This window comes from Loxodonta africana, chromosome 8, assembly GCF_030014295.1.
Source record: "Loxodonta africana isolate mLoxAfr1 chromosome 8, mLoxAfr1.hap2, whole genome shotgun sequence".
Lineage (NCBI taxonomy): Eukaryota > Metazoa > Chordata > Mammalia > Proboscidea > Elephantidae > Loxodonta > Loxodonta africana.
Window position 1 is genome coordinate 94,089,355 of NC_087349.1, and position 26,438 is coordinate 94,115,792.

A 26,438-nucleotide genomic window follows, 5' to 3' on the forward strand; every position below is an offset into this window, starting at 1 on the left:
ATTCTATTTATTAATTTCCTCTGTTAGGTTAGGGTTTAAAAGATTACTTATTTATCTCAGTTTTGAAAATTAGAATCTACGTGGACATTTTAGTGTCAAACACTAATTATTTTTAGAATTCTCAAACTAAAAAGCAGTTGAGAGAGTGGTAATAAGAAAGAAGCTAACTTTTTTCATTCAGCTGAGGCTAATTATTAATTTTTGAGCAGAGCCAAATTTTAGTGTGTATCTCAAAACAATGTGGTAGTTTTATTTGTATGAAGATATAAATGAAAAAGTGCCAAAATGATATTTAATGGAGAATTTACCATCCTGCAAGCTCTGGAAACCATCCACCGTTAGCTTTTAAGAGTTATCTGTTGGAATTCTACTCTGAATGTTTTTATGCCCTTGCTCATAGCAAACTTGTTGCATCATTTTTGAGTTAGGTTTGCAATAAAAATTAATGAGTTAGTGTTTCAATTTTTCTGTAACAACAACAAAAATTTTTTCCATGCGTGAGTAAAATGAACGGAAGTTCCACAGACTTTTGGACTCTTTTGGTCTTATGTATCAGTCTCTTGATGTTTCTTGTCTGCCTTTTTGACTACCTATACAGCTGTTTTTCATGTGTTTTTCAGACTTGGAGAAAAACCAAACATTTTTGACAGCTGCATGTTGAAGTGCAATATATGCTTGGCCACAGGTCACGTTTGCATTTCTTCACTTGTATTTTAACTTAATGTATAAAAGAAATATGAGCATAGAGAGATTCAGAAAACGTGTAGCATGCTGAGTAATGGTAGTCTGCTTTCATGTGTGCCACTCCACTTGCTATGCTGCAGAGATTCCACAGAAAGAGAAAGACAGCAGAAAAATGGAGGAAATGGCATTGAGGAGTGCCCTCAATGGGGCCCTTGTTGCCATAATAATGAATGATGGAAAATGCTCTGGATCACGCAAGGTAGAAAGAACGTCTAAGCATAGAGATATGCGTGTGTGCACATACATGCATGCACACGCACACAATTTCTGTCTTCTACACACCATTTTTAGTGAATAGACTATAATTTAGTGGAGAAAACTGTTAATCCAGCAGCCACTTAAACATGTCATTGGTTACCGGTTTACACAGCATGTTAAAGCTTTGACTACATGATATTTTAACACCAGGAAATGAGACACACTATTCAATAAATATTCATTTCATGACACTGCCATAATGGAACTTTCCTGCCTCCATCTCCCAACCTCCACAGGCACAAAATTTTTTCCTTGCCTCTGAAAATGCAAAATATGGATTTTCAAAAGCCCCTTCAAAATGGTCTTGGTAGGTCTGTTCTTAGTTTATTGCCAAACCTTGCAAACAGATTTGAACTCACAATGGTTATTTTTCTCTCTTCATGGTCATATTTAATGAAAGATATGAGATTTAAAATTTTGAGGAAATTTCCAAACTGCCTCATGATTTTGACTTAAGAAATACTTTATTATTATTTTATTTCTGTGTAGTTCAGGTGTAATTTTTCTGGAAGCATCATTAAGGCATTGTTATCTTTTCAGTCTGTTGGTTTTATGTTTCATGCTTTGTGAATCAAGTCTGACTGTCTGTGTATCTTCTTCTAATGTGTTCCTTTTCTCTCCCAGAAATTCCTGTACTTTTTCCTTTGATCTTATTTATTCTACCCATTCTTCAGAGTTTAGGACACATCCTACCTCTATCATGAAACTTCCCAGGAAGTTTACTCTAGTGAAGCTCTTTGATTTTCTGTAGCACTTATAGTCTGTTTTATAACACTTAGGTTTTGTATAATTACTTGTGCTTTTTTAAAAATAGACCTAAGTTATGCCTCTTGGAAAACAATGTGGTATAATAGAGCCAGATCCAGATTTGAGTACGGGCTGTCATTTTTCTAATTTTTTGACCCTAGACAAATTGTAGCTCTGTGGGGTTCAGTCTTCTCATCTATAAATGGGACTATTGTTCACCTTTTAGGGTTATTGAAGATTTTAGCTAATTTGTTGATTAAATATTTTGTACAAGGATAGGAATATAATAGGTACTTAGTAAATGGCAGTAGTAATTATTGCTGTTGTTCTATATTTCTTACAGCTCCTATTATAATATTGAGCATGTGGTAAGGACTTATTGAGTATGAGTTCATGGCTAGGTCATTAAAATAGCTTCTGAAATCCCATTGCTTTTATGAAGGTTTCCTGTTGGCTCTGTCCTATCAGAACTACAAAACTTTCACCGCTTCTGGCAGACTGTTCTTTTTGTTCCCATTATCTGCAAGGAGAGTCTTTGGTATGTATTCTGAACTGGCTTCCAAAACAGTGACTTGAAGGATTTATTTATTTATTTTTTGGAGTAATGTTTTGGATTGATCCCTACATTTTTTCTAAACACCAGCAGCCAGGATTGTAATAAATAAAGCATTTTTTACATACTTCAGATACAGTGTGAAACACATAGAAAAAAACTCAGCCAATCTAAGCTGCAGATGAATAAATTATTTTTCCCAGCTTACTTCAGCTCAACAGACATTTATTATGTATCTTTTATGTGCCAGGCAGTCTATAGGTGCCACATTTACAAAGATGAATAAGATACGGTTCCTTTTAGTCCTGGACAAACAACAGATTCAAAACCAGGTAATATGCGATGACTAGCTCTAAGGTGGAGGTAATGAGGGGCTGTATGGAATCATAGACGGAGGGTAACTGAGGGGGAAGGGAAGACTTCTGGGAAGATGTAAGCATCAGCCAGTGATGATGCTTAGAGGAAAAATAAGGTTGATCCGTTTGATTCAGGGACAGCGACCTCAACTCAGGTGGCTTCAATAATCTATTGGCTGCAAAAATTCGGAGAGAGAATTAGCTCCAGGTGAGGCTCAAACAGTGTCTTCCAAAATCCTTTTACTGATGACTCTAGACCTTAATCTTTCTCACACATGACTCTCCAGGAGAAGAAAAAATTTTTCTCTAGTGCTAGCACCGGTCTAGGGATTTAGTTTCTTTCTTTGGCTGTAATAATACCTGTCTCTGAACCAATCACTGTGACTAGTGGAATACTAATTGGTTTATGTAAGTGAGGATCTGCTCTCAAGCTTAGAATGGGGTCAGTCTCAGACGTCTTGGCTAAGGACGGGAGGAAAGGAAAATGGATGATCAGGAGGCAGCCAACATTTGTTCAGTCTACCAGGGGAAGAAAAGTGAAGGAGTTTTTTGGAGAAAGGAAATACTATAAGCAAAAACAAAGAATGCACATCGTGGTGTATGTTGGAAACAATAGGTAGTTAAACATTAATACGGCATTCAGCATGAGGCTTAGAAAATAATTATGAAAATAATAATGTGACTACTACCTGATAGATGCAATTTGCGTACATTACTTCACTTAGTTTTCACAACTTACTGAGAAAGGTGTGTCATCTTGCAGGTAAAGAAACTTGATCTTATGTAGCTAATAGTTGGTGGAGCTCAACTTCAAACCCAGATTATCTGGATCTAGAGCTAGCTGATGTAAATACTAAAGCATGTTAAGCACTCTTCTCTATATTGTTAGAGTTTCAGGAGATAGGACCTTGTCCAGAATGCTCCATAGAAGCAAGGATGGAAAGACTTCATCTCACATACTTTGGTCACATTATCAGGAGGGACCAGTCCCTGGGGAAAGACATCATGCTTGGTAAAGTAGAGGGTCAGTGAAAAAGAGGAAGACCCTCAATGAGATGGATTGACACAGTGGCTGTAACAGGGGGCTCAAACAGCAACGATTGTGAGGATGGTGCAGGACTGGGCAGTGTTTTGTTCTGTTGTACTTTGGGTCACTGTGAGTCAGAACTGACTCTATGGCACCTAACAACAACAAACATACCATGCTAAAGAGCCAAGTTTTCTCTGTGGCTCAGGTTTTCTTCAAACCTTAATTCCTTATAATACCAAGCTAAGACAGTGGTTCTCAAAGCATGAATTAGAATAGCCTCCAGAGCCTGTTAAAACCTTGAATTGCTGGGCCTTACCCCTAGAGTTTTTGATTCAGTATGTCTGCAGCAGGGCCCTAGACTTTGCATTTTAAAGAAGTTCTTTAGTGATGGTGATGCTGGCCCAGGGACTACACTTGGAGAACCACTTCATTAAGGTGATCCAGCTTTGGAAGACTGAAGATTCATGGCTCAATGATACCAAATATTGAAGTGAACACAAATTTTATTGGTATCTCTGCTTCTTAGAAGTGCACATGCTCTGACCTCACGTTCTTTAATAATACTGATATCAGAAGTATATTTTGATTATAGCAATATCAGTATTACAGTTATAGTAATACAGTCAAGGTTCTTGCTCAGGTGTTTTATTGATTGAATTTCTTCTATCTCTGACTGTGACTTAATGAGATTAAATCAATTGGTCTACCCTCAGGTCTGCTCAATTCCCTAAAGGTCAATTCTTTCCTTGATTGTTAAAAAAAGTACATCTATATACAAAATGCGTATATTGAAACATTTTATTTTTCTACATTTTTATTATGAAAACTTTCAAATACACAGAAGAAGTAACATGAATACCCATTGTTCACCATCTAGAGTCTATAGTTGTAAATGCCTATTTGTATGTATGCACACACAGATTTTGATGAACCATTTGAAAGTAAGTTATGGACCTTGTGCCACTTTATCTGTAAATACTTCAGCATTCACCTTCCAATAAGGACATTCTCTTGCATAACCACATTACCATGATTACACTTAAGAAATTTAACAATAATTCGTTAATGTTATTCAACATGTGCTTGTATTCAAATTTCTCTGGTTGTCCCAATATGTCTTCTATAGCTGGTTGTTTTCTGGAACCAATAAGCATCTGATGAAGGAAACTAAGTTTTAAGAGGCAACAATGCTAGGTGGGTCTTCTGGCTCAGTATTGTGTTATTTAAAGAACAAGTCTGATTGCTTTATCACTCAGCTTAAATTATGGCTTAAATAAGAAGCATGTATAGTTCTCTCTCATTTAACCTCCTGGATGTAAGGTGAGCCTGGGTTGGTAGGGTGACTCTGTTGTCCTCAGTATGTGGCTTCCATCTCTGAGGCCAACATCACTACTCTACCCCTACCATTATGCTGGGGAGAGGAGCAGGGGAGTGCATACTTGGTCCTTTTAAGGGTGTATCTGGAAGTTATACACATCGCCTCTGCTCCCATTCTATTGGAAAAAACAACCACATGGTTACATGTACCTGATGGAGCCCTGGTGGCACAGTGGTTAAAGCACTCGGCTGCTAACCCAAGAGATCTGCAGTTTGAACCCATCGGCTGCTCCATGGGAGAAGGATGTGGCTTCTGCTTCTGTGAAAATTTACAGCCTTGGAAACCCTATGGGACAGTTCTACTCTGTCCTCTAGTGTCCCTATAGGGTCGTTAGGAGTTAGAATCGACTTGATGGCATGGAAGCATGTATTTGTGATTAAAAAAAAAAACAAAAAGCCAGTTGCTGTCAAGTTGATTTCTGACTCATGACGACCCTGTGTGTGTCAGAGTAGAATTATGCTTCAAAGCGTTTTCAGTGGCTGATTTTTCAGCAGTATATTGCCAGACCTTTCTTCTGTGTCACCTTTGGGTAGACTTGAACCTCCAACATTTTGGTTATCAGCCAAGGACATTGACTGTTTGCACTATCCAGGAAATATATGTGATAAAAAAAAAAGGTCTGGAAATGTGAGGTTTATTCTGTATGGCCATAATTCACGGCTTCTGGTACTAAAGAAAGACTGATTACTGAGGGAGCAGTTAGTATATCTGCCATAGGTTCTTTTTGGCAAAGGAATGAGTTATACCAAACTGTATTCAATCCAGTTTTTTTTTTTTTAACCAACATATTATAACATGACATTTCTCTGTTTGAGGTAAATAGGGCTAATTGTAGCTACACTCACTGAGCCCAGACAGTTGTTCCTTTCTGAATTATTTTTTTTATTTTATATAGATTTCTGACTTCTTTTGTTAGGGTTCCAGCTGTCACTATTTGCAGCTGTCAGTGTCTTCCCCCCTCCTTTCTAATTTGTTGCTTTCTTTTCCTTAGACTGGGGAAGCAGGCAACAATAACCATCATAAAAGTGTTTTTATTATGTGATTTATGTGTGTCATACAGTGCGTCTTGGTTATCTAGTGCTACTATTACAGAAATACAACAAGTGAATGGTTTTAACAAAGAAAATTTTATTCTGTTGTAGTCTAGTAGGCTAGAAGTCCAAATTCAGGGTGTCAACTCCAGGGGAAGGCTTTCTGTCTTGGCTCTGGAGGAAAGTCCTTGTCATCAGTCTTTCCCTGGACTAGGAACTTCTCTGTGCAGGAACCCCAGATCCAAAGGGCACACTCTGCTCCTGGTGCTTCTTTCTTGGTGGTGTGAGGTTCTCCCCCTCTGCTCGTTTTCCTTTCCTTTTATCTCTTGTAAGATAAAAGGTGGTACAGGCCACACTGCAGGGAAACTCCCCTTACACGTTGGATCAGGGATGTGACCTTAGTAAGGGTGTTACAATCCCACTCTAATCCTCTTTAACATAAAATTACAATTACAAAATGAAGGCCAGCCACACAATACTGGGAATCATGGCCTAACGAAGTTGACACATATTTTTGGGGGACATAATTCAATCCATGACACAATGTTAGGGATTTTTATGTCTTTAACTTTGGACCTCTTCTACAAATATACTCATTTTTCAAATGATAGCTTCAGGAGTATCAGTAACTTGTTTATGAAAAGTACAATTGTTAGAGCTATAGCTAAAATAAGAATATATGTTTCCCAAGTGAGACCTGGGACTCTTACCTGTAAAATGTTTGCATGATCTTCATTCTAAAGACCTTGTGGCATCTATTTTGATACTTAGAGGCATTATTATACTTTTTCATCTTTGCTGGTATGCAGGCCAGTAGAATTGCCAAATAGCTAATTTCTGGCTAGGTGAGGTACTCTTTGTATAAGTGTATATCTCAATGCACATGTATAGTGTGCACACGCGTAACAATGTGCATATGAACTCACTCATACATTTTTGAAACCTTCAGTAGTGCAGCCAGTCGCCACCCAGGGGCTCCTGACGTGGGATCCCGTGGGTGTCAGAGTGGAGCTGTGCTCCGCAGGGCTTTCAGTGGCTGATGTGGGAGGAGTAGATTGCCAGAGCCTTCTTCCAAGGCACCTCTGGGTGGAGCGAAACACCCAACGTTTTGGTTAGCAGCTGGGCGTGTTAGCCATTTGCACCACTCAGGGAGTCCTTTAATAACACAGTAGATAAGTGTTAGATTGAAAAAAACCCAGCTTAAAACAGTGACTGCAAGACCTGCTGTGCATTATGAAAGACTCTGAGCATGGGAGAAAACTTTTTAAAACAGCATTAATATGAACAGTACTTTTCTTTTTTTATTGTACTTTAGATGAAGGTTTACAGAACAAACCAGTTTCTCATCGAACAGTTAGTACACACATTGTTGTACCACATTGATTAACAACCCCACGACGTGTCAACACTCTCCCTTCTCAACCCTGGGTTCCCTATTACCAGCTTTCCTGTTCCCTCCGGCTTTCTAGTCCCAGACCCCAGGGTAGGTGTGCCCCTTTAGTCTTGTTTTGTTCCATGGGCCTGTCCAATCTGTGGCTGAAGGGTGAACCTCAGGAATGACCTCATTACTGAGCTGAAAGGGTGTCCGGGGCCATACTCTCAGGGTTTCTCCAGTCCCTAATTATTCTCCCTCCAATGAGACAGCATAGTTCTTCCCTCCACTCTCTCTCCTCGTGTCCATTTGGGTAGCTTCTGACCCCCTTTGCCCTCTCATCTGCCCCTCCAGACAGGAGATGCCAACATAGTCTCATGTGTCCACTTGATCCAAGAAGCTCATTCTTCATCAGCATCATTTTCCATCCCCTATTCCAGTCCAATCCCTGTCTGAAGAGTTGGCTTTGGGAATGGTTTCTGTCCTGGGCTAACAGAAGGTCTGGGGACCATGGCCTCTGGGGTCCCTCCAGTACCAGTCTGACCATTAAGTCTAGTCTTTTTACGAGAATTTGGGGTCTGCATCCCACTGCTCTCCTGCTCCCGCAGGGTTTCTCTGCTGAGTTCCTTGTCAGGGCAGTCATTGGTTGTGGCCAGGTACCATCTAGTTCTTCTGGTCTCAGGCTGATATAGTGTCTAGTTTATGTGGTCCTTTCTGTCTCTTAGGCTCATAATTACCTTGTGTCTTTGGTGAACAGTCCTTTTCTAAAGAGATTCCGGAATGGTTCAGATGTATGTTTAGTGAATACTCATGTGCTGAGACGGTATTCAACCTACAGCATCTCACAGACTCTTTAAGACTGGTAAACCTGTTGTATCAGTCAGGATGGGCTAGAATATGTTGCAGTGATAATTTCAGTATGTTTTGTTTTTTGGAAAACCTCATTGCAGTATGTTTTCTTTTTAAAAATTGCCCAACAATATGAGTGTCCTTATTCACATATACAAATAAGAATATCATCCATTTTTATGCAGTTTGATTTCTTTTTGTGCAAAGTAACTTTTTAAATTTCAAACTAAGTATACTATACATAAGATTGGGACTGATATCCGGGGTAATATGAAATAGTTTCTTAAGGACTTACTGCATATATGGGTTAATATGGGCTGAAGATGTGAAGTTGATTAGAGTGGTGACCTTTGATTTATTCCCTTAATGAGTAGCTTAATTTTTCTCTGACATAGTTGCTTCATAAATAATAAATTATAGGATATGCTAATCAAAATAACAGAAAATGAAAAATTATAGCTACAAGATGTTTCTCAATTTAGGGACACTGTGTTGTTGTTATGAGGAACCTTGGTGGTGCAGTGGTTAAGAGCTATGCCTTGTGACCAAAAGGTTGGCAGTTTGGATCCACCAAGTGCTCCTTGGAAACCCTACAGGGCAGTTCTACTCTGTCCTGTAGGGTTGCTATGAGTCGGAATCGACTTGACGGCATCAGGTTATGTTGTTGTTGATAGGTGCCATCGAGTTGGTTCCAACTCATAGTGACCCTGTATACAACAGAATGAAACATTGCCCAGTCCTGTGCCATACTCAAAGTCACTGTTGCATCCACTCTGTCAACCATCTATCTCATTGAGGGTCTTCCCCTATTACTCTGACCTTCTACTTTAACCAAGCATGATGTCTTTCTCCAGGGACTGATCCCTCCTTATAACATGTCCAAAGTATAAGAGACGAAGTCTAGCCATCCTTGCTTCTAATGAGCATTCTGGCTGTATCATAAAAATAATCATTGTTATCATCATTTCAGTATATTTTAAGAACTATGACTATCATAGTTAATACAGATAGACTGATAGAAGATACTTCAAAATCAATCTATAGATTAGGGCAATGAATGGTAGGTATTTTCCAGGGATGTAAAACTTCCAACAGTGCTTAGCACAGTGATTTGTATGAAACTGGTACCTAATATAGGCGTATGGGTTTGGTCTGTTATGTTGACTGATGTCTAAGTCACTTAACTTTTGAGGCCCACATTTGAAAGTACAAGGCTGACATACTAAGAAGACAATAAGCCCCATGAGGAGCAGGTTTTGTTATATTTCTATATTTGGAAAAATGGCATCTTAGAAGGAGTTATGTTTGTTCACAGGAATTATCATGAGTTAGGAGATATTTTTTTTTTAGGAGATATTAGCATGCAGTAAGTGAAAATAAATGTACTTAAAATTATTGACATCTTCTGAGTAATCTGACGGTTGGGAGATGTATGTATACTGATGTACAATAACATGATAGCTTCATCAATTTATAATTTAAAATGTAAACTACTCATTTTTCCCCTTGGGAAAAAACCAACCACCCATTTTTGTGGGGAGAAGTGATAAATTAAAACTATTGTTTATAAAACAATATCATCTAATTCCTCTAATGTTTCTTTAGGTCGAGATTTAATTTGTATACAGTCCATGGATGGGATGCTTATGGTGTTTGAGCAGGAAAGCTATGCTTTTGGGAGATTTCTGCCTGGGTCCCTTCTGCCTGGCCCTCTCGCTTACAGTTCTCGTACAGATTCCTTCATTACTGTCTCTTCCTGCCGACAAGTGGAAAGTTACAAGTAAGTTTGGATGTTAAATCTTTGGAATCATTATGATTTTTTTTTTATTGTACTTTAGATGAAGATTTACAGAACAAACTAGTTTCTAATCAAACATTTAGTATACCCGTTGTTGTATGACATTGGCTAATAACCCCATGACATGTCAACACTCTTGTTCTCAACCCTGGGTTCCTTGTTGCCGGCTTTCCTCTTCCCTCCTACCTTTCAGTCCCTGCCCCAGGGCTTGTATGCCCCTTTAGCCTGTTTTTTCCATGGGCCCGTTCAATCTTTGGCTGAAGGGTGAACCTCAAGAGTGACCTCGTTACTGAGCTGGAAGGGTGTTCAGTTGGCCATACTCTCAGGGTTTCTCCAGTCTCTGTCAGGCCAGCAAGCCTGTTCTTTCTTTTTTAGTTAGAATTTTGTTCTACGTTTTTCTCCAGCTCTGCCCAGGACCCTCTATTGTGATCCGTGTCAGAGCAGTCAGTGGTGGTAGCCGGCACCATCTGGTTGTACTGGACTCAGTCTGGTGGAGGCCGTGGTAGATGTGGTCCGTTAGTCCTCTGGACTAATCTCTCCCTTGTATCTTTAGTTTTCTTCATTCTCCCTTGCTCCCGAAGGGGTGAGACCAGTGGAGTATCCTAGATGGCTGCTCACAGGCTTTTAAGACTCCAGACGCTACTCACCAAAGTAGAATGTAGAGCATATTCTTTATAATCATTATGATTTTTGGTGTGTGTGTTGCTGATTCATTCTTTTTCACAACAAGCTAGAATATTACAAATGAAAAAAGCGTGGTTTCTTTGAGAAAATATAATTCTGGTGACTTAGGGCATCATTGATGTATCAAAACATATTTGAAAGACAGTGTAATGTAACGATTTGAGAAAGCAGAGATTTTGGGGAGAGAAAGACCTGGGTTAGAATCCTGTTTTTAGTACTATAGCTGTGTGGTGGTCAATGTCCTCATCCAGCCTGTAAAACCAAAAAACCAAACTAGTTGCCATCAAGTTGCTTCTTCCAAGGTGCCTCTAAATGGCTTTGAACCTCCAACCTTTTGGATAATAGCCATGTGCCAAGTGTTTGTACCACCCAGGGACTCCTCTGGTTATGAACCCGGATAATAATGTCTGTTTTGACAAGTCTGTTACCTGGATTAAATGAGATAATGTATGTCAAGTTGCTCGGCCCGCCCAGTGGCTAGCCCACAGAAAATGCTCAGTATTTACTGTGACTGGTCCCCTGATACCATAAATAATAAAATACAAGGTTGAGTGAGGAAAGCCAGATACGAAGAGGCATATATAGAATGATTTTATAATGAAAAAGAATGTATGTGGCATAGGAAGACTCCTGGCAAGAAATACAAGTGTTGTTATGAATGTCTATTATTATTATTTTTTTTGGTTAGGTTTGCATAAAGGGAGCTTTATTTTCTTCCCTCATTGCCCCAAAGCTTCCATCTCTTTTAAATCTTTTGAATATATAATTTAAGAAGGAATTGATTGTTACATGTCAGGCCTAGTATATGTATAATTTTACAAAGAAGTCCTATAGGTTTAATAATATTTTTAAAATCTAATGAATCTTCTCCATTGTTTTACAGTCACTGGAAACCAAAACAGCATTTTGAATATAATTTATAGATAATGCTTACTTAAGCTATTTCTCTGGTTTAGATGTCACAGACAACTTGAAAAAGTGTATTCATCTGTGTATGTATACCTCACTTTGTAAAATCAGATGTACTAACTTGGACCTGGGAGGGGACAGTCTGAATTATTGAAACGTTTGAGTTACAAGACATTTCAAAAAATTACAATTTTTCATGTACCTTAAGTAACCCTTGTTTTCTCAGGTGGGTTAAATCATCTCACCTACCAGTTAGGTGTTGCAAATTCATTTTTGCTGGGTAGTACAAAGTTTTCCTCATTTTGTCTGTGAAGCTGCAAGACGAAATCCTTTATAATAAGGGCTTAATAGATCCACTTTAAAAAGACAACAGTATGTTAATTTTGTAAAAAGACAATTCATAGTAGAGGTAAAGTGTGAAAATGATCCTTTGAAAACAGTTTCTAGTTTCTGCTGGAAATTCTTATTGATCTTGGTGACTTGTGTTTGAGAGAGATCTTTTTTCCTCCACCAGCTAAATTTCAATACATTTAAGGTTTTGAGTTGTTGAAGGGTATGTTTTTTGTTGGAAGAGAGGATGGGCAAAAGAAAATAAAAATCAGCGCTGGGACACCTGGAGCACAATAAAAAAAGGAAAAAAAAATCAATGCTGGGAAAAGAAATAGACTTGGAAGGTTTCAGTATATGCAGTAATGTTATTGTTGTTATCTTACTGATGGCACCATTTCAAATTTAAACATTTAAGCAACACATCATTACAGCTTTTCAGTATTATTTTTGGCCACATGATTTTTCCCAAGGCAGGAAGAAAATATAAATTCATCAGGCAACAGCCGTAAATTTTTATCTTCAGTTTTCAATATTGAATGTATAACCAGTTAATGCAGTTTCTTCCTTTGTAGGTGGCAACCCCCCTTTTGTGAATTATTGTCAAGGCATCTAGGGTTCAAAACTCTGAAAATAAGCAACTGTTTATGACTACCCACCAAGTGTTAATTGATGGCAGTAGTGTATCATCATGTCATAATCCTTCTAGGACTCTTACGGCTCTTGTTCTCCAAAGGAGATGAATGGGTTTTGACAACGCTACTGGTAATAAATAAAATATTATGCTTATTTTGAGAGTTTGGGAAAAATATCTGTATAAAATACTCATGCCTGCCAAAACTTCAGCAGTATTGAGGAGATCTGCTTTTCAGCTTTCCACGCAGTTCTGTGCCTTCCTCCTGCCAAGTAGTGATATTGGCAGTGCTACCTGAGGGGTCACAATACAAAGATATGAATGCTCCATTACTTACTCTTTGAAATATGTGCATTGGAATTAATTTGGTAATAACTCCAGCGGTGATTGGATCAGGAAGCAATGTGGAGGTTTCCTTAATGGTTGTGAGTTTAATCTCACAGAAGCCCACACTGTTTTAACTGTGGTAGTTCTCCAACATACGAATCTATTAAATTCATCTCCATATAAGGACTAAAAAATGCACCCTTTATCCATCATGTGGATCTTTTTAAATGGTAAAAATGCATGGGATATGTGATTATTATGAAATGATCACAATCAAGGGGATTTATCACATTAAATAGTATGTCATACTTATATATGCTTTCAAGTTTAATAGATTAAATGATAATTACCGGTGCAATTTAGGTTGGGAGAAAGCATGAAAAACGTAGTTTTGATCTTTTGAGCCTTCGTTAAATCTCTCTATATTCAGTTAATAGAATATAATCAGTTAATTTGATATTAATATTTAATTACTTTAAAACTAGCTCAATTGTACTCAAATAGGAACTAGCTAAGGCTGTGGAAGTCAAGCTTTAGTGTGCATAAGAATCATCTGGGCAGCCTGTTATAAAATGCACATTTGCAGATTTCTACCAGGTTTTGATTTAATAGATTTGGGGATAAGACCCATAAATTGCCATTGTAAACACACACTCTTGGCAACCCTAATTCAGGGGCACGCTTTGAGTGTTGTTTTTCTGTTGAAGTGAGAGAATCAGTGGCCTCACTAAGGTTGGTATCACCCAGGGTGGTAACTCATGGTGTCACCTCCCCGCCATGGACCTCCTCCATACCAGACTGTACAAAATACTTTGTAATGTTTTTTGTGCTTTACTTGTAAATTGTAATTCCCAAATATTGCTCCTTCTTTTCCTTTAATTACTACTTCATTCTCAAAAAAGTCATTAACATAGGCTCACAAATACTAATTACCACAATATTGTAAATAAAACATTAGAAATTTTGACAAAATTAGCAACTATAAAAAAGTAATGAAAACAACAGCACCTGATTGTAGTGCATTCAGATGAAACCACATGATTCAAAGTATGGTTGTAATTGGGTAATAATGACAGCTCTGACGGAGGGCATTAGAAGGTTCTAAAAGTAAATTAGCATAGAACTTTAGCCTTATAGGTATGTAAAAATGGTTTGGGGACAGTGGCAGACCTCCTCTAACTTCACAAGGGGAAAGGAGACTCAAGATTGATAGCCCAAGGCTGTCTTTACTAATTCTGACACCAACCATCCCTCCCTTGGCACTCTCTACTTCTCTGCTGGGTTTGATAATTCATCGCAATGGACGCACAGAACTCACAGACAATTCTCATGATTATGGGGTTTATTGGGGAAGTAGCAGGTTACAATTTAGGTTCAGGAACACTCAAGGATACAGTTCTTCCATCAGGACAGCCTCTGCTGTGCTTGCAGGCACACCTCTCCCTGGCCCTAGGCCTCTGCCCAGTGGCGCTCAGCTTTCTCTTTCCGTGGGCCAAGAAGCCCACCATGCCATCTCCTGCTGCCAGGTCTTTCCTGCCACTGCTTCTCAGCATCTTCAGGGTCACAGCTCTCTCTCTTTCTCTCTCCTACTTCCAGGAGCTTCTCAGCCCAGGGACCCTCGGTCCAAAGGATGTGCTGGATCCTAGCTGTTCTTCCTTGGTTGTGGTGGTTTCCTCTCTCTTTCCCGCCTCTGGGTTGCTCATTTAAAGCCCAGTGGGATGGCAAAACTGACCAGTCCCTTTTGTGGGCCACAGGTACCCTATCACATAGTACTGCCCAATCACTTTGGTGGGATTTACAAGACTATGGTTAGCGAGGCCACACACAAGTAATCAATCACACCGAAAGGTATACTGACACATGTAAGTTGTGGTTACGAAAAATGTTTTTTGTGCTATAACTATCAGGATATTTTTATAAAAAATAATAAATTTCTGCTAAACACTGCACAAAAATTTTATAGACAATCATTTTGGTGTCATGCCTTCTGATGGTGTCACCTGGTATGGTCTCACCCCCTGTACCCCCTTGGTGATACCCTGGAGAGAATTGTCTGTCTTTCTTTGCAGGGAGAGGCTTTGGTACTACCACTTTCTTGGGCTGTATGTGTCCAAAGTTTGAATCATCTTCTATTCTCTTTTTCTTTCCTTTGCCTGCCAGAGTTATTTAGTCAGTAAATCCTGCCCTCTACCTTTAACTTTCTTATTCAGTCTTTACCTCCCCTTCCCACTGGTTCAGGTCTTTATCTTTTCACTTGGATTTCTCATTTTCTTATCTCTAATCTAGATGTTGAAGAGTACTTAAAACACTTCTTTAAGCCAGAATAAATATTATTGTCCATTAACAAATATAGAACTTCTTATTTTGTACGTTCAGGGCCTTTTATAATCAAGTTTCACTTTACCTCTATGATAGATAGGGACTTTCAGATTTGGAAGGCACTTTTAAAGTTAACTAGCTCAACTGTCAACCTTTCTTCACCTCCTAGATATATTTCATGAGTTGAAATCGACTCCATGGCAACCAACAACAACAATAACAAGAAGATACATTATTGTTTATAACACTGGTTTTTGCCCAATACCATATATTGCTTTCTTGTGTTGTATCAAAATATTACAGAGTGTGCGTTATGATATCAGGTTCCTGAGAGCAGAATTTCAGTCTTAAACCTCTGTTCACTGACTGAAGAGTTAATTTATTTAACCGCTCAGTCATTCATTCAGCAAACATTTTTTTCAAGAGTCTTCTTCTCTGTGCCACGGTGGTACTGAAAATGCGAAGTCAAATAAGATCTGTCTGTTGTCCTCCAGCAGTCTCCCAGCAAGTGTGCGAGGCAGCAAATCAAACAGCTCTCTCAGTCCATTGTGATACAGGCTACAGCAGAGCTTTACCTGGGATATTGAGGCGGCCTAGAGGCAGGATCTCTACATTAGACTTGAATTTAGGGAGGCTTCCTGAAGAAGTAGAAACCTTGGTGGTATAGTGGTTAAGAGCTACAGCTGCTAACTGAAAGGTCGGCAGTTCAAATCCACCAGGTGCTCCTGGAATCCCTAGAATATGAGTCGGAATCGACTCGATGGCAACGGGTTTGGTTTGGTTGGTTTGTTCCTGAAGAAGTAGATTGGCTACAATTTTTTTTGTTTCTTTCTTTGTGTTACAAACCTCTTCTGCACCCCTGTAGCTTCTAATACATTGCTAAGCAAATAACAGTCTTTAAATAAGGATTTTAACATTTATTTCTTTAATTTAATTGATAAGTCTGTTTAGAAAAAACAAGTCTTATGCTCCAGCCAAATTGAAATTTTTGATGTTCTCCATGTGTGTTAAGGGCTTTTTTTCTTGCTCTCTTCTTTTGCTCATGCTGTACACTATGTCTGAAATGCTGTTCCCTCCTTCTCTGCATATGAACATGTTTGAAGCCTTCCTGCTCCTCTTCAGTTCTTCCCTGATCTAGCTGTACAATATCTCTTCCTTCTTGATTCTAGTAGTACAATTCACACTTTCACTGATATTAAATATTTACTTGTTTACTTTTCTCCTTGACTAGGCTAATTGCTCCATGAGGGTAGGAATTTTGTATCCCCGAAAGTACCTAGCTCTGTAGAGTAGGTCTATAGTAAGGACTTGTTGAAGGAGTGAAAAGTTTGTTGCTGGCACCCTTCACTAAAAATGACTCTCCTGTGTGTAATCAAGAATATTTTAGCTATAGTTGAAATGAACGTGGTAATGCTTTGTGTCCAGAACTTCCATTTCTTGTAAAGTTCTCCAGGTTAAATATCAAGATTCCAAAATTTTCTGGTACCCCGTTGAGGTGACAATTATGTTCATTTGAAAATAAATGACTTTGGAGGATTTACTTTGGTGCTCCGTGGCACCTCAATCCATATTTTAGTCATTTGGTGCTATTTTTACGATGTGATATGGAAGAGCATTAAATTATGTGGTAGAGTTTGTCATTGGTGCTCCACAGGACCTGTGGTTTTAAACATTTGTGGTTCTTGGGTCAAAAAGCACCACTGTTCACGCGAATGTGCTGTATTTGTGATTAGCGCATTTCTGTTCTGAGAAACACCTATGGCACTCTTTCATAAGTTCTTATTACACTGAGCCTAATTATTCTTTCAGCAATCTCAACGAGGGAATTTTATTCTTTAGCTTGTATCACTGAACACTTAAGTGTGTTTTTTTTTTTTTTAAGATCCAAGTGTTTTCTTTATTTCAGAATTTCCAAGTCAGCTTGAAGTTGTTTGGTTTTGGATATAGATTTTCATGTACATTATTGGTCACAGTTAAAAGGAGTTAAGGAAGAACCCTAAAAGAGATGCTATTGTAAGTTCGTTGTCATCTGAATTTACTGTCAATTATGTTTGGATAATAAAATACTCTTCTGAGTTGTCTTCCAGGAAGAGAAATGGCCTGGATTTGGAAATCAGGAGTCACTTTTGGCTTTGTCTCTGCAGGGTGTCTTGATGCTAATGAGGCACTTTAGGGACTCACTTATTCCTCAGATGAAATAGTACTCTTTGTAGTTACGTAAGAAGCTTGAAACAACCCAAGGAGCTTTGGATTTTTGCAGTGATCTCATTAATCTCCATATCATCTCCCAGGGGGTTGGTGTCATTAATTGCCTGAAGTTAGATCCATAGCAGGACCACCTTTGGGCTGATGTTCTTGTCATCAGTGCATGCTCTGTTACTTTGTACTAGGAATATGCAACAATGCAATTTGGAGGTTGGCACTTGGGGAGACTTTGAGATTTTGAAGGTCAGTCTCAGATAGTATTGAGACATTTGCTGCAGTTGCCTATGGAATTTTTTAGCATGGTTTTACAAGGCTGTTTGAGATCTTTGCCCTTCTACCCTTTTCATCTTATTTCACATGACTCTCCCCCTCTCTCATGCGTCTGCCCTGGCCTTTCGTGTCTCTTTTAATGCTTCATGCTTTTGCAAGTGCTATTTGCTTTGCCCATAATGAGTTTTCCCTCTTTACCAGCATGATGAATTCTCACTCATTCTTTAAAATCTAGCTTTTTCCTTCTGAACACATACCAAGAGCATATCTCCTCCACCCCAGTTACTTGTTTCTGCCACTGTGTTCCCTTGGTACTAAACCAACCAACCAACCAACCAAACAAACAAAAGAAAGAAAACCAAACCCATTGCCATCGAGTTGATTCTAACTCCTAGTGACCCTATAGGACAGAGCAGAACTCCCCCATAGGGTTTCCAAGGAGCAGCTGGTAGATTCCAACTGCCGACCTTTTGATCAGCAGCCAATCTCTTAAACACTGGGCCACCAGGGCTCCTCCCTTGATTAAAAAAAGCCCTATTGTTGTCCAGTTGATATTGACTTATAGCAACCCCATAGGGTCCTTTGGTACTAGATACCAAAAAACAAAACAAATCAAAAAAATCCAAGCCAGCTGTTATAGAGTCAGTTTTGACTCATGGTGATCCCATGTGTCAAAGTAAAGCTACACTCCATAGGGTTTTCAATGGCTGATTTTTTTGGAAGTGGATTGCCAGCCTTTTTTCCAAGGTGCCTCTTGGTGGGCTCAAACTTCTTTAGCAGCCAAGCTAACAGTTTGCATTACCCAAGAACCCCCTGGAACTATGTACATACCCTCTATTAGTACAGGGCACCCTGAGTTACATTGTTTTGTTTGCAAATTAATCTCCATAACTAGTTTGGGAGCTCCTGAGGAGTACAGACCATGGAGTAGTTTTTTTTTCTTTTTTCCCATTTTTCCCTTTGTCAGTTAGAGCCATAGTGATGTTTATTGAATGAATGAATGGAATTGATATATGTTAAGTTTTCAAATTAATGATAAGACTAATTTTCATGAATGCTTGGCAAAATCTGTCTTAATTCATAGTCATTCTGTATCCAACTGAAATTTGATGTTTTTCTAAATAAACTATTACAGATTGAGATAGGAAAAGCATGATTTTAGAGTTGGCATGTGACACTTGAATATCACTGCACATTTCAGTTCTTATTTAGATATTCCACATTGCCTTCATTCACGCAGGTCCCTGATTTTTATACTGTCAGACATTCTTCTCTTAGCAATATGAGATGTCTGAATATATTTACTTACTGATTTTTCTATTAGCTATGGGAAAACAATGCAAGGTGTTTTGATTCAATAAGAAACATGTGAGCCTGAAGTTAGAGTAAGATTATTATTATAATAATATATCATTAACCTGTAAACATAACCCATTGCTGTGAAGTTGATTCTGACTCATAGCGACCCTATAGGGTAGAGTAGAACTGCCCCATAGGGTTTTCAAGGAGTGGCCAGTGGATTTGAACTGCAGACCTTTTGGTTGGCATCCCTAGCTCTTAACCACTATGCCACCATATCATTAATTAATATGGCATTAGTTATGGGAATATTTCATAGGCTAAATTAATCATTTCTGGATTGAATGATATTTAGAATTGTTGGTAAGAATGATTTGAGCTGAATTTTATTATTGAAATAGAAGCTGGAAAATGCTTATAGAAAGTCCTAATATCCCTTGAGAATTTATTATATACTCTGGATAAACTAGTAGGTGGTTGATACTTATCTGTGTATGAATCTCTATCTGCCTGTCTGTTTATCTGTCAATCTATTAATCAGTAGTTAAGCATGTAATATATACCAGCTACTATACTAGGTACTTTTTATACATTATTTAAAAATTTTAACAATATTTGGGTTACAGATTATTATTCTCATTTTATAGATGAGGAAAATAAGATGCAGTGATTAATTTGCCAAAATTCACCAGTTAGTAGGTGGTTTAGCTGGGGATTAAACTCAGGTTTTGTTGTTCCCAAAGCTTATGTATTCATAATTCCTATTATGTTAGGCTGTCTTGCATTGTTCAACTTTTTTTTTTCTATATCTTTGATGTTTAGGTGCTAGATAGTTCTTGAATACTGAGTATTGATGTTTATTATGTAAAATTCTATTGGGAATGCTTTGATAGTGTGCAGAGCTACTTTCTCAATATTGATTAGTTGGGACATATGGTTTTAATTTCTTTATCATGTCAGTTTTGCAGTCTTATGTCACAGTATCTTTCAATAAGAATGCAATTAAATTTTACAGTTTTTAAGAGACAAGAAGAAGTGATTCAAAAGGTTTATAGCTTATGTGCTTTTAAAGTTTAAAATAATTTATACATTTTAAATTTAAAGTCACTTATAATTTTCCCATATTTTTCAAATAGATATCAAGTACTTGCTTTTGCGACGGATGCGGATAAAAGGCAAGAGACTGAACAGCAAAAACTTGGTTCTGGAAAAAGACTAGTGGTAAGGCCCTTTATAGATAAAAGTTTCCGTAATTTCATATCTCATCGCAGATGTTCAGAATAAGAATTCCTGAGGAGAAAATTAAAAAAACAAAACAAAACATATATGTATATATTTTTCAACCGTTTTCTTTTCTATGTTGTTATTATATCAATGATCAGAGAATTTAGTTGATTATTGTTGAACAGTGGAGACACATGTCTGATCATGATCAAAACACATCAGATGATAAAATTATACCAGTAGAACTGTAGATGTCCAGATGATATCACTTGTAACGGAAGAAATTATGTACTAACACATTGAAAAAAGAAAAAAATTAAAAACATCCCTTCAAAAATAACATTGCTACTAGTGGACATGTGAAAAATACATGTTGTTGTTGTCAGGCACCAACAATTTGGTTCCAACTCATAGTGGCCCTGTGTACAACAGAATGAAACACTGTGCAGTCCTGCACCATCCTCATAATTGTTTTGCTTAAGCCGGTTATTGCAGCCACTGTGTCAGTCCATCTCATTGAGAGTCTTTCTCTTTTTTGCTGACCCTCTGCTTTACCAAACATGATGTCCTTCTCAGGGACTGATGCCTCCTGACAACATGTCCAAAGTACCTGAGACATAGTCTTGCCATCCTTGCTTCTAAGGAGCATTCTGGCTGTACTTCTTCCAAGACAGATTTGTTCATTCTTTTGGTAGTCCATAGTATATTCAATATTCTACTCCAATACCACATTTCAAAGGCGTCAGTTCTTCTTTGGTCTTCCTTATTCATCGTTCAGCTCTCGCATGCATAGGAGGCGATTGAAAACACCATGGCTTGGGTCAGGCACACCTTAGTCTTCAAGGTGACATCTTTGCTTTTTGACCCCTGTGAAGAGGTCCTTTGGAGCAGATTTGCTCAATGCAGTGCGTCTTTTGACTTCTCGACTGCTGTTTCCAGGGGTGTTGATTATGCATCCAAGTAAAATGAAATCCGTGATAACTTCAGTCTTTTCCTGGTTTATCATGATGTTGCTTATTGGTCCAGTTGTGAGGATTTTTGTTTTCCTTATGTTGAGGTGTAATCCATACTGAAGGGTGTGGTCTTTGATCTTCATCAGTAAGGGCTTCAAGTCCTCTTCACTTTCAGGAGGCAAGATTGTGTCATCTGCATAACACATGTTGTTAATGAGTCTCCCTCCAATCCTGATGCTCTGTTCTTCACGTAGTCCAGCTTCTCGTATTATTTGCTCAGCATACAGATTGAATAAAAAAAAAAAGAATACAACCCTGAGGCACACCTTTCCTGACTTTAAACCAAGCAGTATCCCCTTGTTCTGTCTGAATGACTGCCTCTTGATCTATGTACAGGTTCGTCATGAGCACAATTAAGTGTTCTGGAATTCCCATTCTTCGTGATGTTATCCATAATTTGTTATGATCCACACAGTTGAATGCCTTTGCATAGTCAATAAAACACAAGTAAACATCTTTCTGGTATTCTGTTCTTTTCAGCCGGGATCCAGCTGACATCAGCAATGACACCTCTGGTTCCACGTCCTTTTCTGAATCCAGCTCGAATTTCTGGCAGTTACCTGTTGATACACTGCCACAGCCGCTTTTGAATGATCTTCAGTAAAATCTTACTTGCATGCGATATTAATGATATTGTTCAATAATTTCCACATTCGATGGGACCACCTTTCTTGGGAATAGGCATAAATACAGATCTCTTCCTGTTGGTTGGCTAGATAGCTGTCTTCCAAATTTCTTAGTATAGACGAGTGAGTACTTCCAGTGCCACCTTCGTTTGTTGAAACATATCAATTGTTATTCTGTAAATTTCTGGAGCCTTGTTTTTTGCCAATACCTTCAGTGCAGCTTGGTGTTCTTCCTTCAGTAATATTGGTTCCTGCTTGTATGGTATCTCCTGAAGTGGTTGAATGTTGACCAATTCTTTTTGGCATAGTGACTCTGTGTTCTCCTATCTTCTTTTGATCCTTCTTGTATCATTTAATATTTTCCCCTTTGGATCCTTCAGTATTGCAACTCAAGGCTTGGATTTTTTCTTCAGTTCTTTCAGCTTATGAAATGCAGAGCGTATTCTTCCCTTTTGGTTTTCTATTGCCAGGTCTTTGCACATGTCATTATAATACCCTACTTTGTCTTTTTGAGCCACCCTTTGAAATCTTCTGTTCAGCTCTTTTACTTCATCGTTTCTTCCTTTTGCTTTAGCTACTTGATGGTCAAGAGCAAGTTTCAGAGTCTCTTCTGACATACCTTTTGGTCTTTTCTTTCTTTTCTGGGTTTTTAATGACCTCTTGCTTTCTTCGTGTATGATGTCTTTGATGTCCTTCCACAACTTGCCCGGTCTTCGGTCATTAGTGTTCAACATGTCAAATCTCTTCTTGAGTTTGTCTCTAAATTCAGATGTGATATACCCAAAGTCGTAGTTTGGTTCTCCTTAACTTGTTCTAATTTTCTTCAGTTTCAACTTGAACTTGCATATGAGCAATTGATAGTCTGTTCCACAGTCAGCCCTGGCCTTGTTCTGACTGATGATATGGAGCTTTTCCATTTTCTCTTCCCACAGATGTAGTCAATTTGACTCCTGTGTATTCCTTCTGGCTAGGTTCATGTGGGTAGTCACTGTTTATGTTGGTGGAAAAAGGTATTTACAGTGAAGGAGTTGTTGTTCTTACAAAATTCTATCATGCGATCTCTGGCATCATTTATATCACCAAGGCTATGTTTTCCAACTACCGATCCTTCTTCTTTGTTTCCAACTTTCATATTCTAGTCTCCAGTAGTTATCAGCACATCCTAATTACATGTTTGATCAATTTCAGACTGTAGAAGTTGGTAAAAATCTTCAATTTCTTCATCTTTGGTCTTAGCGGTTGGTTTGTAAATTTGAATAATAGTTATATTAACTGGTCTTATTTGTAGATATATGCATAGTATCCTATCACTGACAGCATTGTACTTCAGGATAGATCTTGAATGTTCTTTTTGACGATGAATGTAATGCCATTCCTCTTAAAGTTGTTGTTCCTGGCATAGTAGACCTTATGATTGTTTGATTCAAAATGACCAATATCAGTCCATTTCAGCTCACTAATTCCTAGGATATCAATGTTTATACATTCCATTTATTTTTGATGACTTCCAGTTTTCCTAGGTTCATACTTCGTACATTCCAAACCAAAGAAAGCCCAGTGCCGTTGAGTTGATTCTGACTCATACCGACCCTATAGGACAGAGTAGAACTGCCCCATAGAGTTTCCAAGGAACACCTGGCAGATTTGAACGGCCAACCCTTTGGTTAGCAGCCGTAGCACTTAACCACTACGCCACCAGGGTTTCCTTGTACATTCCAGGTTCCAATTATTAATGGATGTTTGTGGCCGTTTCTTCTCATTTTGAGTCGTGGTACATCTGCAAATGGAGGTCCCGAAAGCTTGACTCTATCCAAGTCATTAAGGTCAACTCTACTTTGAGGAGGCAGTCTTTCTCCAGTAGTCTTTTGAGTGCTTTCCAACCTGAGGGGCTCATCTTCTGGCACCATATCAAACAATGTTCTCCTGCTATTCATAAGGTTTTCATTGGCTAAATCTTTTTAGAATTAGAATGCTGGGTATTTCTTCCTAGCCTTTCTTAGTCTGGAGGCTCAGCTGGAACCTGTCTGCCATGGGTGACCCTGCTGGTATTTGAATACTGGTGGCTTAGGTTCCAGCATCACAACAACATGCAAGCCCCCACAGTATGACAAACTGACAGACACATCGGGGGGCGAATATATAGGAAATAAAAATTCATAGCCCACAAAGATGAAATTAGCTCAGAGACAAGGATGAAAGCTTTAGAACTTGAAAAAAAAAAAGTTTAAAGAATAATTGTTAATGATAATTTCTCAGTTTGGAAACTGGGGAATAGGTGATGATTGTGAATTCATCTTTATCCTGATAACCTCCATGGACAGCAAGGCAAGAAATAGAAGGAACTGAGAATTACGGTGGAAACAGTGAAGTGGATTTGAGAAGGACACAGACAAAGGAAACTAAATGAAGAAATATGTAGAATTTAGAATGCTATGGAAATAAAAATGTTAGAGAAGATGATATAGAATTTTCTGTATTAATAAAAACATGACAGTTTTATGTAGAATTTGGAGGTACCATAATGATGATTAAAGTGTAGACTTTGGAGTCAGACCTTGATTCCTAACTATATTTATGGCTTATTTTGAGCGGGTTTGTTAACCTTGCTAAGGCTTCGTTTTCTCATTTGCAAAATAGTGATAAAACCTATTTTAGAATGTTGCCATTAGAAAAAAATGCATGTAAAGCATTTAGCACAATTTCTAGATGATGATGATAGTGATAATGGTGATCAAATTGACCTTGACCTCCTCTTCAATAGTAGTCTTCTAATTGTTCCTTATAGGCATTATTCTGGATATTCCATGGCTTTTCTTGATTCTAGGCTTCTGCGTATGATTTTCCTTCTGTTTTGAATATCCTTCACTCATTCATTTGGAGATATTTATTGATATCAGGGATATCAATAAATCATATCAGGGATATATTCTGAAGGCAATTACAGTTGAGTAAAGATTGAGTATAATTGATCCAGTTGAGTACAGGGAAACCATTCTCCTTTACCTCTTCCCTGTGCTGTCTCTATTGACGTATAAAGTAAGAAATAGCAGTAAAACTTCTGTTTATTACACCACAGACACTTTGTAAGACTGTGATGCCATGGAGCATCAGAAATTATCCAGTGAAATGCTTTTAATAAGGTTGTTGTGGGAAGGCAGTTAATAACTACCTATGTTACTCATAGCTGCCTTTTACTATTTGTGGATTTCTAATTTAATTCCATTGTGGTCAGAGAATATACTGTGTATGTCTTAAATTCTTTCACATTTATTGAGATATGTTTTATGGCCTAGAATATGGTCTGTCTTTTTAAATATTCAGTGTGTACTTGAAAAGAATGTATATTTTTTGCTGTTGTTGTGGAGTATTCTACAAATGTCAATTAGGTTAAGTCATGTGATAGTGTTATATAAATCTTCTATACTTTTATTGGAAACCCTGGTGGCATAGTGGTTAAAAGCTACGGCTGCTAACCAAAAGGTAGACAGTTCGAATCCACCAGGCACTCCTTGGAAACTCTATGGGGGTGTTCTACTCTGTCTGTCCTATAAGGTTGCTATGAGTTGGAATTGACTTGATGGCAAGAGGTTTTTTTTTTTTTTTTTAATACCTTTGTTAATTTTCTCCGTACTTGTTCTACCAATGTTGAGAGAGGAATATTGAAGTCCTGACTATAACTGTGAATTTATCTAATCTTCCTTGCCATTTTATCAGTTTTTTGCTACATATGTTTTGAATCGTTATGTCTTATCATGAAGTGACCCCTTTTTCCTTATGAGGTGACTTTCTTTTTCCCTTTGATCTGAAACCTACCTAATCCGTTACTAATATAGCTACTATAGGTTAGTGTTATCCTGATACATCTTTTTCCATGTACTTCATTTTAATGAGTTTGTGTCTTTATACTGGAAACTGTGGTGGTGTAGTGGTTAAGTGGTATGGCTCCTAACTAAAAGGTCGGCAGTTCGAAGCCACCAGGCGCTTCTTGGAAACTCTACGGGGCAGTTCTACTCTATCCTATAGGGTTGCTGTGAGTTGGAATCGACTCGGTGGCAGTGGGTTTGGTTTTGTCTTTATACTTAAATTGCATCACTTGTAAGCAGCATATAGTTGGGTCTTTTTTTTTTAATATAATATGATATTCCCTGTCTTTTAATTGAGGTTTTTAGACCATTTACATTTCATGTGATTATTGATATGGTTAGGTTTAAATCTATTATCTGGACATTTGTTTTCTATTTTCCCATCTGTTCTGTTTCCTTTTTCCACTTTTGTGCCTTCTTTCGGATTAAGTCAGTATTTGTTATGATTTCATTTTTATCTTCTTTGCTTATTAGCTTTATCTTTTGGTTTTGATACTTTAGTGTATGGACATTATGTATCTTTTATTTATGACGGTCTACCTTCATGTGATATTATACCACTTCATGTATAGTATAAGAACCATACTTCTATTTTCTCCCTCCAGCCTTTGTGCTGTCGTGG

At 38.0% G+C, this 26,438-nt stretch overlaps 1 protein-coding gene across 8 annotated transcripts in view; it reads left to right on the forward strand.

Annotated features, from left to right (window-relative positions):
• The window catches only part of BBS9 (Bardet-Biedl syndrome 9), a 504,171-nt gene that overhangs the window by 110,252 nt on the left and 367,481 nt on the right, over positions 1-26,438 (forward strand). For all 8 annotated transcript variants that reach the window (XM_003406966.4, XM_023544300.2, XM_023544301.2 and 5 more), the window contains 2 exons: positions 9,924-10,098; positions 20,227-20,311. In XM_003406966.4, the coding sequence (XP_003407014.1) occupies positions 9,924-10,098; positions 20,227-20,311 (260 nt within the window). The remainder of the gene's footprint in view (positions 1-9,923; positions 10,099-20,226; positions 20,312-26,438) is intronic.